At 29.8% G+C, this 18,034-nt stretch overlaps 1 protein-coding gene across 1 annotated transcript; it reads left to right on the top strand.

The window, feature by feature from the left end:
• The first annotated feature begins 6,512 nt into the window (after window positions 1-6,512).
• Window positions 6,513-7,722, top strand: LOC107962345 (probable carboxylesterase 15). The gene has a single exon (XM_016898686.2). It carries the CDS (start codon window positions 6,620-6,622, stop codon window positions 7,616-7,618), a length of 999 nt encoding a protein of 332 aa, XP_016754175.1. The 5' UTR covers window positions 6,513-6,619; the 3' UTR covers window positions 7,619-7,722.
• Window positions 7,723-18,034: the final 10,312 nt, after the last annotated feature.

Raw genomic sequence — 18,034 nt, 5'->3', positions numbered from 1 at the left:
CAGAGAACTGCGGTGGTACAGCACTATGACGGTCGACGGTTGACGAGCAAGAACAGAAGGGTCGACGAGCAATGTAGCAGAGATGGTTGGGGCGCAGCAGCCTAGGGTTCTAGAATTGGGGGATTTTTTGGGGAAAAATCGGGAGCAATTTTGGGGAGAAATTTAGGGGGAATTTCGGCTAAGTGTTGGGAGTAATTGGGATGTAAGAGACGATCTTTTGCGGCATTTTTAACCTATCGCCACTAACGCTATTAATGTGGCAGATAAAACGACACCGTTTATTTAAAACCGGAAAGAAATTTTGCGGCGTTTTCCACATAGCGCCGCTAAATCCAACCTTTAGTGGCGTTTCTACACTTGCGCCGCAAAAGCCATTCAATTCTCAAACAAAACTACACCGTTTTCACCAAATATTTAATAACTTGTTGCGGCGGTTTTGCTGAGAACGCCGCGAAAACTCACATATTTTATTTATTTATTTATTTCTTAACTGTATCTTTTATTAACTGTATCTTTTAATTACTAAGTATAATTAAAGTTTAGCAATCCTTTTGACAATGATAATACAATAATAATAAAATTTTATTAATTATTAAAACAATTGTACACTACTAAAAGTTTACTTTTATATTCGTAATTAACTTCTAATATTTTAGACTAAATTGTTATAATTTTTTCTTTTGCTTTCTAGTTCTTATTTATTATTATACAAATACATAACGAATTAATCAAGTATTATATTTCATTACCAAGGAATATATCAATGAATTCAAAATTCCTACATTTTTCCTAGATAATACATTTTAATAATATAAAAGTATTAATTAATTGTATCATTTAACAAGTCTCAATTAAACCTTAAACCCTAATTTAACCATTCAATATACATGCATATATAAAGTTATCTATACAGTATTACGACGCCGTTTTTTTCCTATCTAACCCAATTGCGGCGTTTATACATAAGCGCCATAAAATATACAGTCGAACGCGGTCGTTTCGGCATCAGTTAAATCAAACTCCTGGCGTTTTCAACCCTAAACGCCACAACTAAAATAAGTAAAACGGCACCGTTTATATATAAAACTTAAACTATTTGCGGCGTTTTAGGGAAAGCGCCACTAAAGACAATGCCAAACGACACAGTTTCTTAACTCTTAATACACTATTGCGGCGTTTACAAAAAGCGCCACTAAATGGAAAAAACAAAACGGCAATGTTTTGCTAACATTTCAATAAAAGTAACCGATATTTCAATGATTTCGTTTAAATTAGAGAGAAAATTTTAACTAATAATTACACATTTTAAAAAGAAGATACATCAGTATATTTTTATATTGAATAAATATAACTATTTATGTATGCAATATGAATAAAATTTTATTTTAATTATATCAATAATTATGTTACTATTTTACAAGATTATCTGGATCACACATGATAAAAGTTAATGTATAAAATAGTTGAACAATAAAACATTGTTCGTGTCTGCTTTTGAGATTTAACCCATTTTGATATATTTTTAAAATATTAATTTATATTTACATTATTTTCATTTATATTAATCTAGAATATCTATAATTAAACACAAAAGCCCCAATCTGAAACCCTAAAATCATCAACCATGTTATTTATCCGTAACCATCAAACCCCAAACTATAAACCACTATACTGTAAGCCTTAATTAATTAATCGTAAACCCTAAACCCCAAATTATATAAACTTTTACCCTAAACCCCAAACCCCAAATCGTAAAACTTAAACCCTAAACCCGTCAATTAACCATAAACCACCAAACCACAAAATCCAATCCACAATATATCATACGCATTAATCGTAAATCTTAAACCCTAAATTAACTATAAAAATTAAACCCGTAAACCACAAACAACAACCACCAAATCATAAACTCTAAACCCTAAACTTGGCCACCCCTAAAGTCTAAACCGTAAGTCATAAACCATAATCCTAAACCATATCTTTGAAAATTCGGGTGCCAATGTGTTAGTTTAGTACAGAACATATATTTTATATTATTTAATTATTTAATATAGGTGTGCTACAACGTGGCATGGATCCCAGTAAAATTAAAATGTTATTCTTTAATTAGTTTTCAAATAGTAGTATATATATATCTTTAAACCTTGAACATCAAACCTTCAATCCCTACCCCAAAATAGAAAATAGTATATATACCAAAAACCCTAAAACTCTGTAGCAAAAATAATGGAAAAATAAATCCTAAAATAATGGAAAAATAAATTAAGTTTCTTGCGGCATTTTTAATCTAAAGCGCCACTAAAAATTACTCTATAGCGGCGTTTCCAAATAAGCGCCGCTAATTAATCTATACGTGAAGACGTAACGATACGTTTTGGACAAATTTTTTGCGGCGCTTAAGCAAAAGCGCCACTAAAAGCTGATATCTAGCGGCGTTTATGGGTAAGCGCCACTAAAGGCGCTATAGCTCAAGACGAAACGTTGCGTTTCGCTTTCAAACTTTCCGGCGTTTTTCGGTTACACGCCGCTAATATCAGGCTATAGCGGCGTTTATCACAAGCGCCACAATTGGCTCTATGCCTCATTGCCAGACGCTGCGTTTTGGTTCAAATATTTTGTGGCACTTGTTCTATAGCGCCGCTAATGATGTGCTTCAGCAACGTTTATACAGAAGCGCCACTAATTCTATCATACCTTAATATTGTACGCTGCGTTTTGTTTAACATTTTTTGCGGCGCATACAAAAAAACGCCGCTAATTGCACTCTATAATGGCGTTTTCATAATGCGCCGCTACTGCCACTATTCCTGAATATTGAACGATGCGTTTTGTCAGCTTTCTTACGGCGTTTTTGTTTAAAAACGCTACTAATGGTGCACTTTTTGCGGCGTTTTGATAGAATCGCCGCTATTGCTGGATCTTTACCGGCGTTTTGTGATTAACGCCGCGAATGCCTGATTTTTAGCGGCGTTTAATCTACAAACGCCACAAAAAATGCCGCTAAATCCCGCTTTTGGTGTAGTGTATTAATAAGTATCATGTTTGATCAAAACGTTGTTACTTTTTTTTTATGAAATTGTTATTTTTACTTTTAAAGAAGTTCAAATCTTTTGTCTTTTTTTTTAATAACAAAAAGTAAGTTATAATAATTCGCATTCCTAATGTAAAATTTTTTAAATCGAGTTAAGTGGTTAGAGTGGAGTCGAGTTGAATCGAGTAAAATTGTTCGAGTTAAATAAAAAATAAACATGTCGAATTAAATTTTTGTTACAGTATAACTAATTCTATGTTAAAGCACATAAATTTAAAACCATATTTTTTCAAAGCAAAATAAGAAAAAAAAAAAAGAGGACACTTTAGTATGATAAACTTAAATCATTAATTAACTTATCTTAGTCCCAAAAATTAAATTTTTTTAAAAAAGATATAAATTTGGAATTTTTATAAATATTTTGAATTTTTTTTAATTTTTGTTGATAGAGAGACCAATTTGTTCATTTTCAAAATTGACATAGACCAAAGAAATATTTATACCAATCTATTATTTGAGTTATCCGAATTGTAAAATTCAACTCAACTCAAACTCGAATAACTTGATTCGATTAACTTGAAATTTATTTTTTTATTAATTTTTTTTAAATTGAATCGAATTTTACTCACCAATGTGTCTATTTTAAGAAAACTAAATTTATTTAAGAACGGAATATAAAAGGTACCATGTCATCGTCATATTAATTTGTAAGTTATTCTAAAAAGAAAAACGTGAGATGCATTTTCTTAAGGGCAAGTAAAACATGTGGTGTACAGAGAACAATTTACAACCAAATTTCTCTTTAATTTCCAAAGAATTTCATTTCATGTACATGGCCATTATACACACTATATATATATATATTTGTTTATTATTTGATTCTTGAATTTTATTCAAATAAATCCAAATTTATAAGGTTAAAATATGTTGTTAGTCCCTATACTTTGAATAATTTTGAGATTTAATCCATGTACTTTAAAAGTTAAAAATCCAAGTTTCTTGTTTTTTCAATTTAAGAATTTTAGTCCAATTATTATCACCTTTAGTAGTTTCAGTTAAAATTTGCCAACGTGACATGTTTACTTCATGTTAATCATATGCCATGTCACTTGAGGGCAACCTAATCAACATGTCAAATTGACAAATATTGACGGAAAATACTTACAATTTTAATGATTGGATTGAAACTTTTACATCAAGAAAGTACGATGACATAATTTTAACTTTTTTAATATAGAGACTAAAACTCAAATTTTATAAAAAAATATAGTAACTAACAACATATTTTAACCAATCTATAAGTTGATAGTTTAGATCTGTTCAAATTATAATTTTACTAAAAGAATATGTTTTTTATTTAATCTTTAATAATTTTAAAGGTTTTTATCAAGTTATAATATTACGTGAAATGATTTAGTTGTTACAAGTGAATTGTTTAAGATGGTGGGCACTCCTTCAAGTACCAAATGCCAAAATCGAAATCACACAAGGCATAAAGAGTTATTTATGCAATTTAGTTTCTCTACGTCTGTGAAGCTTAACTCGGTGAGAAATATGCACTCTCTTCAACAATTACAAAGTGAACCTACTCGATCACACACCCCGTAATAATTTTCCTTATCTTTGCACACAATATTCTCACCACTAAATACACTAAAACTACAACACAAAATTTTACCATCAAAATAGCACTCTTGCAATAATACTCTCACCTCACCCTTGTACTTTAGAGTATCTTTTTCTTAACAGTGAAACAATAGATCTCATACTTTAAAATATTAGTATACTGATTATAATTATAATCATAATTATAATTGGTGATGCGATTCTTTTAATGAATTATTATAATTAATTATGATTTATAAATTTATGTCAACATCGTATATTTACTTATTAATTGTAATAAAAAGTAAGACTTGTAACAATTTATCTTAATTTTATGGAAACCAAGACTAAAAAATACTAAAGGAACTAAATTTGTTAACAAAACAAATCATATATAACAAGGACAGTTTAGTAAAATGTGCTTCTAGATTGTTGATACAGAATACAATATAAGGAGCGAAGAGGAGATCAATGTGGTGCAATGGAGGCCGATTTACCTATAAAGATCGAGCGTTAAAACAAAGATAAGATGACAGACTGACTAAGAGAATAACTGCTTATAGTAATTTTAGGGTTCTAATACGTTTATCCCTTGTTCATAGTTTTCTAGTGTATTTCTAAAAAGGGTCACCTCATCTACTGGCATGATATAATTAGATAAACATTTAATCTTATTAAATGCGTAATGGGTAACCATAAGCGCACTTACCTTGAAATACTATCAATATGAGATGCTTAAGTTCAAATAGACTTCTTGTTGTACTGGAAACATGTTCACATTAGCTCGAGTGGTAGGCCTCGTTTGAAGTGGGACGGGTTGCTTAGCAAATCAATGATTGTTATCTTATATTACGATGGCTATCTTCAAACAGCTAAACGCGGAATCACGGTGTACAATGAGACTAATATAGTAGCAACAGGGCCCCAAGAGCAAGTTCACGCTCTACAGGCAGTTGAAAAGATGGACCCTCCACTATCTAAAGTAAAAAAGCGTGCTTGGAGAAAATGTGTAGTGGAAGTCCTTGGGAGGCCCTACTATATTTTCTTATTTCAAATTTTTTTCTATCTTCTTAGAAATTTCATAAATAGATACCCGAGAGTGTTTCTCCCAAGCTAAATACTGGTCCAAAATCATTTTTCCAAAAGTTAAAAATTTTAGCTTTTTCTGAAAAATATTTTTCTTTTTTTCAAAAATACTTTTAAAAATATTTCTAAACTACACCTTAATTAGAGGAAAATCAAAATCACTTCTTTTTGTGAAATTTAAAACTTTTACTTGATAATACATAAAGTATTAATATTTTTATAATTAGATAACTTTTCTTTCATGTTCTTTCCTTGCCAATTTCCTTGGACTGAAGGAAGCAGCCCAACAACTTTGGGTGCTTTCATGATTAGTCAAATCTCTTTGTCTCCCATTTATCATGTCCAATATTCAATCCCCTTTCAACTCATTCACTTCAATATACTTAACATCACGTCTTCTTACATTCACAATAAAATTCATGTTAATTAAATTTAAGATTCATTCGATCATTTATCATATACACATATATCTAAATTTTCTTAAAGTTTCAACCTCAACAACAGCTTAAATAAGCTATTCTCAAATTTAATCAATAATAATAAAATATAAAAATTCATAACTGATTCAACGGTCCATCTTTTTATTGATTTTTGAATTTTAACTAAAATTAAATTAATTTTTTTAATAAATATAAAGTTGATTGGGAAGACTTCACTACAATTTAGTCAATTCCAATTAAATTGTTTTAACAGTAAAACACGTTTTTTTTGAGTCAAAAAGCAAACCCATTGAAGTTTGGAGCACCAAAAACGCAAATAAATATTTAAAGTCCATAGTAAATAACCAAGCGATTTCCTGTTTCCACACCTCTAGTTTTCGTCGATAAAAGTGGCACAACCAAGTGCATCCTTTACTCATCACTTCAAGTCTTTATCTCCCCTCTTAAAACAAAAACCATGGTTCAAGAAAAGAAGCTAGTCCAGGACGTATCTGGTTGGCTAAGAGTCTATGATGATGGCTCAGTCGACAGAACCTGGACTGTTCCCCCTGAGGTCAAGTTCATGGCTGAACCAGTCTCACCCCATGAACAATTCATTGATGGTATAGCCACTCGTGATGTCACCATCGATCAAAATTCAGGCCTCCGGGCTCGAATTTACTTGCCGGAGGAGGAAAATCCCAAGTTTCCGATCATACTTCATTTCCATGGCGGTGGCTTTTGCATCAGCCAAGCTGATTGGTTCATGTACTATCAGTTTTACACTAGGTTAGCCAAATCGATTCCAGCTATTGTCGTCTCGGTTTACCTCAGGCCAGCACCCGAGAACAAGCTTCCGGCAGCTTGTGACGATGGCTACGCCGCTCTCCTTTGGCTTAAATCGTTATCTAAAGGTGAGTCAAACGAACCTTGGCTCAACACCCATGGTGATTTCAACCGAGTTTTCCTTATAGGTGATAGCTCAGGAGGGAACATCGTGCATGAAGTAGCTACACGTAGTGGGTTCATTGATTTGAACCCACTAAGACTCGCTGGTGTTATCCCTATCCACCCAGGGTTCGTTCGGGCTCAGCGAAGCAAGTCCGAGTTAGAACAACCCGAGTCACCTTTCTTAACCTTAGACATGGTGGATACGTTCTTAGCCTTAGCATTGCCGAATGGGTGCACCAAGGACCATCCCATTACTTGTCCTATGGGGTCATTTGCCCCACCAATTGAAACCCTAAGTTTACCTCCGTTGATGTATTGTGTGGCTGAGAAAGACATGATCAAAGACACTGAGATGGAGTATTATGAATTATTGAAAAAAGCCAACAAAGATGTGGAGTTGTTTATTAGCACTGAAATGGGTCATAGCTTTTATCTTAACAAGATTGCCATTGATACTGACCCTGTTACTGCTGCACAAACTGGTGAACTTATTGAAGGAATCAAAGTGTTCATCAATAAGCATTGAAAAAGGTACTAGTTTTTATTGATGTTGTCAAGCTCTAATTGCTTGTTGCTTTTCTATATGTATGTCAACATTATAATAAATATTTATTTTGATCTTTGGTGTTATTTGAAAAATGTTTAGCATGCAAACATTGATTTTTTTTCCATTCAGTAAAATTTTCAAAATTAGATGGATTCTCGAATCGATTCAATTGAATAAATTATTAAAAGCCATACAATTTTTTCTTCTTAGCACCATTATCATAATTGGAAAATAAATTTCATATTTATGTGTTATTATTTTTTTGGTAGATAGAAACAATATTAAGCGATTATAGAAATAAGCAAAAAATTAAAAGCCCATAATATCTTTTTGGATTAACTCAAGCACAACTTGAAGCGGTTCAAAAAACATATGTAGACTAATAAAATTTATACTAGCTTAGTCATGAAATTTGCAACTGCATTATGACCTCGAGGAATATGACAGATACAAACTTTATTTCCAAAAGAGGTATCAATAAATTTGGCAAATAAAATTAATTCTATCAAAAAAATATTACTATATTCAAATTCAACCTGTCGATATCTCTCCTTCCTGTATTTATGTGTTATTATTATGACGTGATGCTTAATTATTATTGATATTTCAAAGAAAAGGACATTTCCAGCTGCGAAGCCAATTCCCTGTCTTCTTAAAATAGAAAAAAATTCTATTTAATTCCTTTATAATTTATAAAATTTTAAATTAGTAATAATAAAATTACATTTTAACCTCAAAAAATAATAAAAATTTAATTTAATCTTTTAAAAGTTATAAAGATATAGTCTATTAAAATGATAATATTACAATTTTACTATCATAAAAACATACAATTTAATTCCACCCCCCAATAAAATTTTAGTTTTACTTTTTATATTTTACTTAAATATCAAACTTAATTTATATACTTTAATTTTGATATAATTTAGTGCTTCAAATTTTAGAATGATTTTAGTTAATTTAAATACTTTATTCTGATTAAAATGTTTATATGAATTTTCAAGAATTATTAGCTCCGTTAAAATTCTCTATTAAATTTAAGTAAATTGTAATGTTATTTTTTTATTACATGGATACCGAGTCATTTTTTTAATTTCAAAAATTTCACACCATCAAATTTAATAAAAGAATTTTAACGATTTTAACAAATAGAACCAATTTTTTAAATTTGAAAATAGAGGGACTTTCCTGCACTGCTGCCTTTGGCCTGAGAATTTTAGTGTAATTCTCTCTTTTGATTTTTAAATAGCTTTGATCTTTTCACTCTAGTTCGTGGGTTTGCCTTGTAAACAGTGGCGGAGTCAAGAAATTCTTTTTTGAGGGGTCGAAATTTAATTGTATATTTTTACGATAGTAAAAATATAATTTCATCATTTTAATAGTCTATATCTTTATAATTTTTAAAAAGGTTAAATGGAATTTTATCATTTTTGAGAGTCAAATTGTAATTTTACTCTTAGTAATTTAAAATTTTATAAATTACAAAGATCCTAAATCGAAAATCTACCATTTCAGGGGACCATGGCCCACTGTATAAAGCAGAAGTTTAAGATTTTAGAGAAGGAGAGACAGTCTAGAGTAGATTGGAAACACTTAGAATATTCAACTCTGGTTTTGAAATTTAATTATCATTCTGGGTTTAATTTATTTCTCATTGCTTATGTTGCATCTCAATATCTTGTTCATAATGAGCTAAATTCTTTAGAGATTACAATCAAACATAAATTATGATGGCATCATCGTTAAAAAAAAATTAAAAATCTTTAAATAAAAACTTTGCAGCCCATCAACTGGGGCTGCTCTAGCAAGCAAGTAAAGCAAACAACAGGCTTGGGCTTGGAACGTTCTCTTTGCTTATGATGAGGCAGCAAAGGCTACATGCCGATATCTATGTACGGTCCTCAATTTCCCTGATGATAGCGCTGACCAAAAATCAATTCAATTTGAAGTATTGAGATCATTTTTTATGATATAAAAGTATGGATTTTATATTTAAAAAAATAAAAATAATTTAATTTTTTTTAGAAATATTTATGAAAAAAAATTTTAAATACTGTCAAATAATATTAAAACGAAGCTCATGTTTTCAAAATAAGTCTAGAAATCTAAATAAAAAATTAATATAAGAATCGAGAACCGAATTGAGCGTAACCGAATTATGATGGACGATTCAAAATGAACCTGATCAACAATGAACTTTTACATTTACTGAGTTCAGTAGTCAAAATGAACCTGATCAACAAATTTAAATATCAAATTAGACCTAATTTACAAATTAATAGACCGGAAGTTATATTAACCAAAATATAAAACAACATAACAATAGAATAAATCAATATTTTTAAAATCTAATTTTATAATTGAATCAGATTTTATAATTTTTAATATTTTTAATAATTTGATTGATTCGATCTAATTTTAAAAACATAATTTTTTGCTACGATGACATATTACAATATTAGTACTTCTACCGAATAAGGAATATAGGTGTAAGGCCCAATTTTGGCCAGGGACTAAAATAATAATAAACAAAAATAGTCCATTTACAACAAAATTTAACCCAAAATACCCTAGCCCAATTTTACAATTACAAAGCCCAAAACCCTAGTGGCCGAATAAGCCCAAAACCTAATCAATTTTCAGTAAAAAAAAAAGAGGGGTAGAAACCCTAGCCGCTGCCCTCTGCCCTCTGCCACCACTTGCCACCACCGACTCTGCTGACAGACTTGCAAATAAAGCAAGCAAATAACAGGCAAACAGTAGCGAAATAGTAAAATGTAAATCGTCTTTAAAAGCCCCAGCACAATGTAATTTTTGGGACGGATTCTAAATACAAAAAAACAAAAAAGTTTGAATAGATTCAAAGAAAAAAAGGTGCTCATCTTTTTATTTTTGTATACATATTTCGAAATAAGTAAATAGGTATTAGTAAAAAGGGTTGGATTTCGGTTGCCTTTGAGGGCCTAATCAGAGACTCCTCCGTCTTGAGGGTGGTCAGGCCAACGGGCTTGCCAAAAGGACCCCACCGGAGCGAGGAGGGAACCGAAGGGTTTTTGTTTCTTTTTCTTTTCCCCTTTCGTTTTTTTTTTTTGCTTTAGAGAGCCTTTTGGACTGTTTTAACCCAAAATTGGGCTTTTCTCGGAAAAAGGAGTGAAAAGGTGTCTTTTCAATTTTCCGGTCACCGTGCGCGGCGTCGCCGTCGCCAGCGGCCGGTGGTCGGTATGGCAGTCATCGGCCGGAGCCAAGACTGGGGAAAGAGGGGATTTGAGAGAAAAAATTCTGTTTTTTTTTTGAAGAAGCAAGAAGAATGAAATTAAAAAAAAAACTAACTTAAATAGGTGCTTTAAACGACGTCGTTTTGGGCTTGGGCATCAATAGCCAAAACGGCGTCGTTTTACGCATAACCCGCGTGCGCGACCCGACCCGTCAGATGATCTGCGTGTTTTCGTGGGGGTGGGATATTTGTGTTCTACGTCCTTCCGCTTTCGCGCCATTGTGCAATGTGGTCCCTTTTGATGTTTTAATTCGGCCCTATTATTTATTGCGTTTTCAATTTGGTCCCCATCGAAGCTGTCAGTTTTGGAGGCCTGGATAAATTTCCATTTTGGTCTGCCTCCTTTCGCGCGTGTCACAGTTTAGTGCTTTGCCTTCTTTTATTTCCGATTTGTCCCCTAAGATTTTGTTTTATTTTTAATTTAGTCCTGTTATTGTTATTTTTGTTATTATTAAACTAATTAATTTATTATCATCATCATCATCATCATCATCATTATTATTATTATTAGCCTTGTTATTATAAGTTTTATTGTTCTTTTATTACTATTAACATTATTATATAAATTATTATTAATGCTATTACTATTTTTTTCTTATTAATATTATTAATATTATTATTGATATTATTATTATAATTATTATTATCTTTCATTACCATTATTATATTTCTTGTATACTTATTATTATCTTACCTTTGTATTTATATATTTACTATTATTCCCATATTGTTAAATTAATTAGTTTTTGCATCATTTTTTATTATTTATTTACCTAAATATTTTAAATATATTTAATTTATTTTATTCCCTTTTTATATTTATTTATATACTTTTATAATTTCGAAAACTTAGATTTATTATTATTATTATTATTATTGTCGCATTATACCTAAATTGTCTTATACAACATTCATTTATTTCTATAACATTTTTTACTTTGATCTTTTGAGTTCTTTACCTTCGTTATTTGTTTCAATGTTGGTTATTTATTATTTGCGTTTATGTTATTTTCTTTTTTTATTGTTATTCGTACAAATACATTTCTCATTTTCTTTATGCACATTGACATCGTATTTTACTACTATCGACTTTTGTTATGTTAATTCTATTCAATGCATAAATTATGATCTTTGAATAAGTTTAAATACACGAATCTTTTCAAACTCAAGTTTTAAACGATCTCGAGAATTAAGAAAAGATCGTGTCCTAACTTACTAGGTATGATCCCTTTTTTTTAACTCGAGATAGCTAAATATCTTTTAAATAAGTAAATTTTTGGCATTCATTCACGCATCGGGAATTCAAGACATTGTGTCCTAACTTACTGGATATAATTTTCTTTCTCGATTAACGTAAAATATGCCATTTTCTCGAAAATTTTTAATATTTCAATAAAAGATCATATTCTAAATCTTTTTAAAGTTTTAAATATTCGACATTAAGACATTAATTAATCAACTAGGTACCAATTTTGGGCGTTACGAGAGTGCTAATCCTTCTTCGTACGTAATCGACTCCCGAACCTATTTTTTTGAATTTTGTGGACCAAAATCGTTGTTTTAATAAAATCAAATCGTTTATTAAAAACAACTACTTTTCGAGGTGACCCGATCACACATCATCAAAAAAAGATTAGGTGGCGACTCCTATATTCATTTTTATTTTTCAAAAACCTAAATTGACTCCGTTTTCACAAAAAATGGTGAAAACACTAGGTCTAATAAAAAAACAGAAATATCATCATTATTTTCAGTGCCGTCTTAATATATAGTTAACTTCAAGTTGTTTTCTTATTCCAACAACATATGACTTTTTCTTTTCCACTTTTCACTTAAAAAAATGAATAGCAAAATCAAAAATGGTAATCTGAATTTGACCAAATTGGTTGGTCGGATGGAAAATCAATTGAGGTATTGGTATGAAAAGTCAGTTAAACTGATTTTTAATATATAAATTTTTATATTTTATTCAATTGAACTATTTGGACTATCGAATTCTGACATTTTTGACTATCGATCGGAACAAATATCATGCAAATCAGCTACAAAATTAATTTTAATTTGTTTGCACATTGAGTATATTTTATTTGAAATTTTTTAATAATATAGAATAAATTTGAGAATCCTAAAACTCATATAATTTTATGGGTCATAATCGTGTTTAAAATAACATATATTTATATAAATTTTGATATGCTTTTAATATTTATTACATAAGTTTGAACATAGTTGTATATTGTTGGGAATTGACCCGTATAAACAACGAGATAGTAAAAGTGAAGAAGAATGAACATAAATATTTTACGTGGAAAACCTTCAAAGAGGAAAAAACCACAGGTAAATGAAGCTTCGACTTTTCACTAAATGAGTATAATACGGAGAAAATAAACTTAAATATACTAAACGTACATACTCAAACCCCAAAAACAAAGCTCTAACTCGAAAACAAATTTCTATTTATAGTTACCATGAAAGTTATCATCAAAACTCACATGCGACTACATTTTCACAAAACATGGATACAATGACCCCTTTAAATAAGCTTATATTAAAGTTCTAATCGTACTAAAATATCCCTGGAATAATCAAAGTTCGACTGGGAAAAGAAGTCCTGCTTGGAGTCTAAAACGTGGCTACATTAGGTGAGATATCGTCGCGACGTCACATATCTCCTCATCGTGACGTCGCCTGTCTATTTCCAATAAGTGCCTGCAAAACGTCCGATAAATGTGAGACACACCCCCACAAATATGTATATCATATTCATATTCATATTATTATTTTATTATATTATGTTTTAATTATTTCTTTCATTTCGTGTACGTATAGTTAAGTGGGATGTACAATCAGTACACCTAATATGCAAATAAATATCTATACTAATTAAATAATTTTAGCATTATTTATAACATTAATTATTTAGTCCAAATGTTATTTAGCTGTTCATGTAAGGACAGCGGCCCTAATCAAATGTTGCAAGTGGCTTAGAGAATAAAGACAGACAAGCCGACCACTAATGGATAGATATTTAATTGGAGTTAGGAGTTAGAAAATGGGGCAATGAATTGAAAGTATTTAGAGTTTATAGCAAGAATTATAACATATTTGAGAAATAAAATGAGATAAAATTTGGTAATAACTTACCATGAAATTGATTTTTTCATTTTCTTAAAGGATAAAAAATTAAAATTAAAATAAATTTTGAGTGTCAGAAGGTAAAATTAGAGATAGAGGCGAAGTAATAAAAAAAATTGGTGTTAGGATCAAAATAAAATTACAAAATTTTGAGAGAGTTAGAATTAAAAATTTTATTTTAAAAAGGTTTAAATTGAATGGTTGATTATTGAGTGAGACTTAAACTACTCGAGTTTCATTTTAATCGAGGCTTTGCCATGATGAGGGAAAAGAAATTGTTGTTACCTCGAGTTGTCTATTTGTTTAAAATAAAAATTGTAATGGAAGTGTTAGAATGTAATGACCACTACAGTCTGGTATTGTGAAAATTGTGCAAACAAAAATTACCAAGGTTTGTTTACGCAATTCAATTTTCCTATGTTCATAGAGTTTAGCTCTGTGAGTAATTCCACTATCTTTAATCCACAGTACAAGTAAATCACACTCTATCACTCCCCAAGTATAGAGATCTCTCATTTGTACTTAAATACTAGAATCCTCACCTCCAAATTCTCCCCTGAGAACTTGAGCAATAAACACTCAACAATGTTTACAATATCTATACAAACTTTAAGACATATATTAAGTTCGCCATACTAACATAGAATCTAAGCGAATACAAAGTTCCTTGAAAATAGCTATTACATTAATAATAATCAAAGCACAATCGAGGATTTGCTCTCCAATATCAGCAACAATCTTAATCAGATCTCCACATTCCAAGGACTTATTTGATTCTCACGAATCTATTCCCATCTTCAAACTCCAAGGATTGGTTTTCGTAGATGGACCAAAGTATTTTTAATAACACAACATATTAACATGTCCAAATATTTTCTTCATTAAATTATCAAAATAAATAAGACAAGTATTAAACCACTTCAATGGTAGTTTGCAGTTAGCATTACCGAGTGCCACTTAGCAACTCTCAGCTTACTTTGCCTCAACAGAAACCATAAACAACAATAATACAAACACATTGCACATAAATAAATATTTATAAACAATAAATAAATCACTATAAACAAATGCACAAATGTCATGTATGCAAAGTAATCTAAAAAAAAAAAGAGACAAATTGACAGTAACTGCAACGCTGGAATAATTCAAAAACAAATCAGAAATGCATCAACTTAATCAAATCAATGAAATTTTCATCCTAGCCTTGCCATCATCAAATCAACTTGACGACGAACACCGATCAACCAAGAAGAAACTTTCAAAAGCCCAAAGAGACTCGCTACATCAATGATGCATAAAATGTCAAGTCTTAGATGACCTATTATTCTCCTCATCATCTCAAGTCTATCACCATTACAATGATATATCATGATAAATCCATTCGAAAATAGTTCTTAATAAATCTGGGCGACACCCTTATATTGAAAAATCTCACATATAAGCTAGAACATGACTAAAATTTAACAGTAAAAATAAAACCACCTCTACTTTCAAAGTAAACAGAGTGAACAAAATAAAACCATGAAACTACGGACAGAATAAAGTTAGGAGACCATTAACAAAACCACGATAATGGTGGATTGAAATTAAAATCAAAATAAAATCACGAAAAATTTTATTGGAGAAAAGATATATATTTTTCTTATTTTCTTTCCTTTTATCATTTTCTCTTCAATTTTTCAATCTTATTTATTTTCTTTTCATCTAATTAAATAAAAATTTAATTGTTTTTTTTTCAAATACAAAATTTACTTCAACAAATTTGTGATATATCTAATGGATTTATGAACTTTGCTATGAATAATGAATAGAAGTTGAGTCATAAGAATGAAACAAAGGATTGAAGAAAGGACAATTTATGGGCAAACGATGGATGGGGAAACATGTGATTTCCAAAGTGAAACATGTGATTGCGATTCCAATCCACACAATGAGTGGTTGCTAATGCTAAAGCCCATATATCAATATCTAACTTTGAACCAACAAAATCATATTCGTTGAATTTCAGTTTATAATTTTTACACGTATCTTTAAATCTTATTAAATTTTATTTATTAGAAATTTCATCATGTGTATATACGTGGAAATTATATATTTAGAGCATAAGGGTGTGTTTAAAAAACATGCATATTTGCTGATTGAGTCTTAACTCAATTGGCATGGACATTGTTGCCAATGTAAGATGACGTGGCTTCGAGTGCGCTGAAACGCATTATCCTCCTATTTATGGGTAAAGAAACTATAGATAATTTTAGACATTGTACCTAAATGAACAAATATGATCAAAACCTATAATACAAGTATTTTACGTTTTTTTTAGTTTTTTTAATTTCTATATAATAAAACTCAATTTTTTTTAATGTAATAATAAAACTTAAACTGAAACACATTCACCAAAAATGAATTGAATGCTGTTGGCCAATAATTAGAAGTACTTAAATGATTGATGTAAAAGTTCTTCAAAATGTCAGATTTTCACATCATTCCAATTTTGAACAAAATTTCATGCTGACCCTTGCCTAATGTTGCTTGTAACAAATTTTGGTTAAAATTTGATGTTAGTCCTTGTACTTTGATTAAGTTTGAGATTTAGTCCTTATACTTAACAAGTTAAAATTAAGTCTTTTTATTTTACTTTTTTAAAAATCTCAATTCAATCATTAAAACCGTAAGTATTTTCTGTCAAAATTTGTCAATTTGGCTTATTAATTAGGTCGTTGTTATATGATGTGGCATATAATTAATGAAAAAAGAACATGTTAAGTTGACAAATTTTAATGAAAACTACCAACAACAATAATTATTGAATTGAAATTTTTAAATTGAAAAAAATAAAAGGATTAAAATTTTAACTTTTAAAGTACAAGGAATAAATCTCAAATTCTATAAAGTATAAGGACTAACAACATATTTTAACCAAAAATTTAATTTAGTGTCAATTGAGCCTTAGCTCGGTGGGCACGGTTGCTATTGTAGCAACTAGGAGAATTGGGTTCCAGCGTGCTTAAGTGCGTTTTCCCTCAAATTTAAGGATTGTGAAGGGATTATAGGTAGAAGTAAACCTTGTATAAAAAACAAAAATTTTAGTGAAATTTTTAAATCTTATCAACGAAGTCAAAATAGGTAAAAATGATACATACTAAATCTTTGGTGATTGTACTAACGGGTCTCTCTATTATATAGGCCAGATTAAATTAATTTTTCTACTATTAAATGGATTAATTTAGTCCTTATACGATTAAAAGGAATCAAATAAGGCTAAAATTCACTAGATTTAACATCTATTGTTTAAACAACCGTCATTGACTCCTAACATAGTTATATTTTGAAAGCTTTTATATGATTTTGCGGATGAAATATTTTGTTTGGAGTTAATCTCTAAATGAAAAATAATCATTTTTACATCATTTTTTGAACAATAAATGTTAGCCCTGCTTCGATTTAATTAGCTTGTTTAATTCTTTTTAACTGTACATGAATTAAATCGATTTCACAAGTACTCTCACCCTAAATCTTTATACTATTAAGAAAAAGATGTCGAATTAAACAAACATGACAGATTTTAACCAACAATTATTAGGTAAAGTGGTACTACATGAGATAGTTTTAAAAAGAAAACTCAGATTTGAACCCAAAAAATGATATTATTAAGAAAGATAATCACAAATCCGAAGGTAAATCTCAAATACGGGTACTAAAGTTTTCATTTCCTATTTCCAAATACATTTTTCTATTACACCTAACATCAAATACTTTAGGTCCATTGCCCTTCTGAGTAATTAATTATCACCTCATTTACTTCTTTCGTTTTCTTTGAACCAACTATGATCAGATGCACACAATTTTATATAATAAAAAATAATTAAAATATGAGGTTATAATAAAAATAATACAAACACATACAACTTCAATAAAATAAAATAAAATAAAATAATTTTTTAAAATTAAAAAAAATTAATATTTTCAAAATCAAATTTGAATAAAAT

This window comes from Gossypium hirsutum, chromosome D06 (genome assembly GCF_007990345.1).
Source record: "Gossypium hirsutum isolate 1008001.06 chromosome D06, Gossypium_hirsutum_v2.1, whole genome shotgun sequence".
Classification (NCBI taxonomy): Eukaryota; Viridiplantae; Streptophyta; class Magnoliopsida; order Malvales; family Malvaceae; genus Gossypium; species Gossypium hirsutum.
The sequence above is the reverse complement of the archived record's forward strand: the minus strand, read 5'-3'. Positions and strand labels throughout refer to the sequence as shown.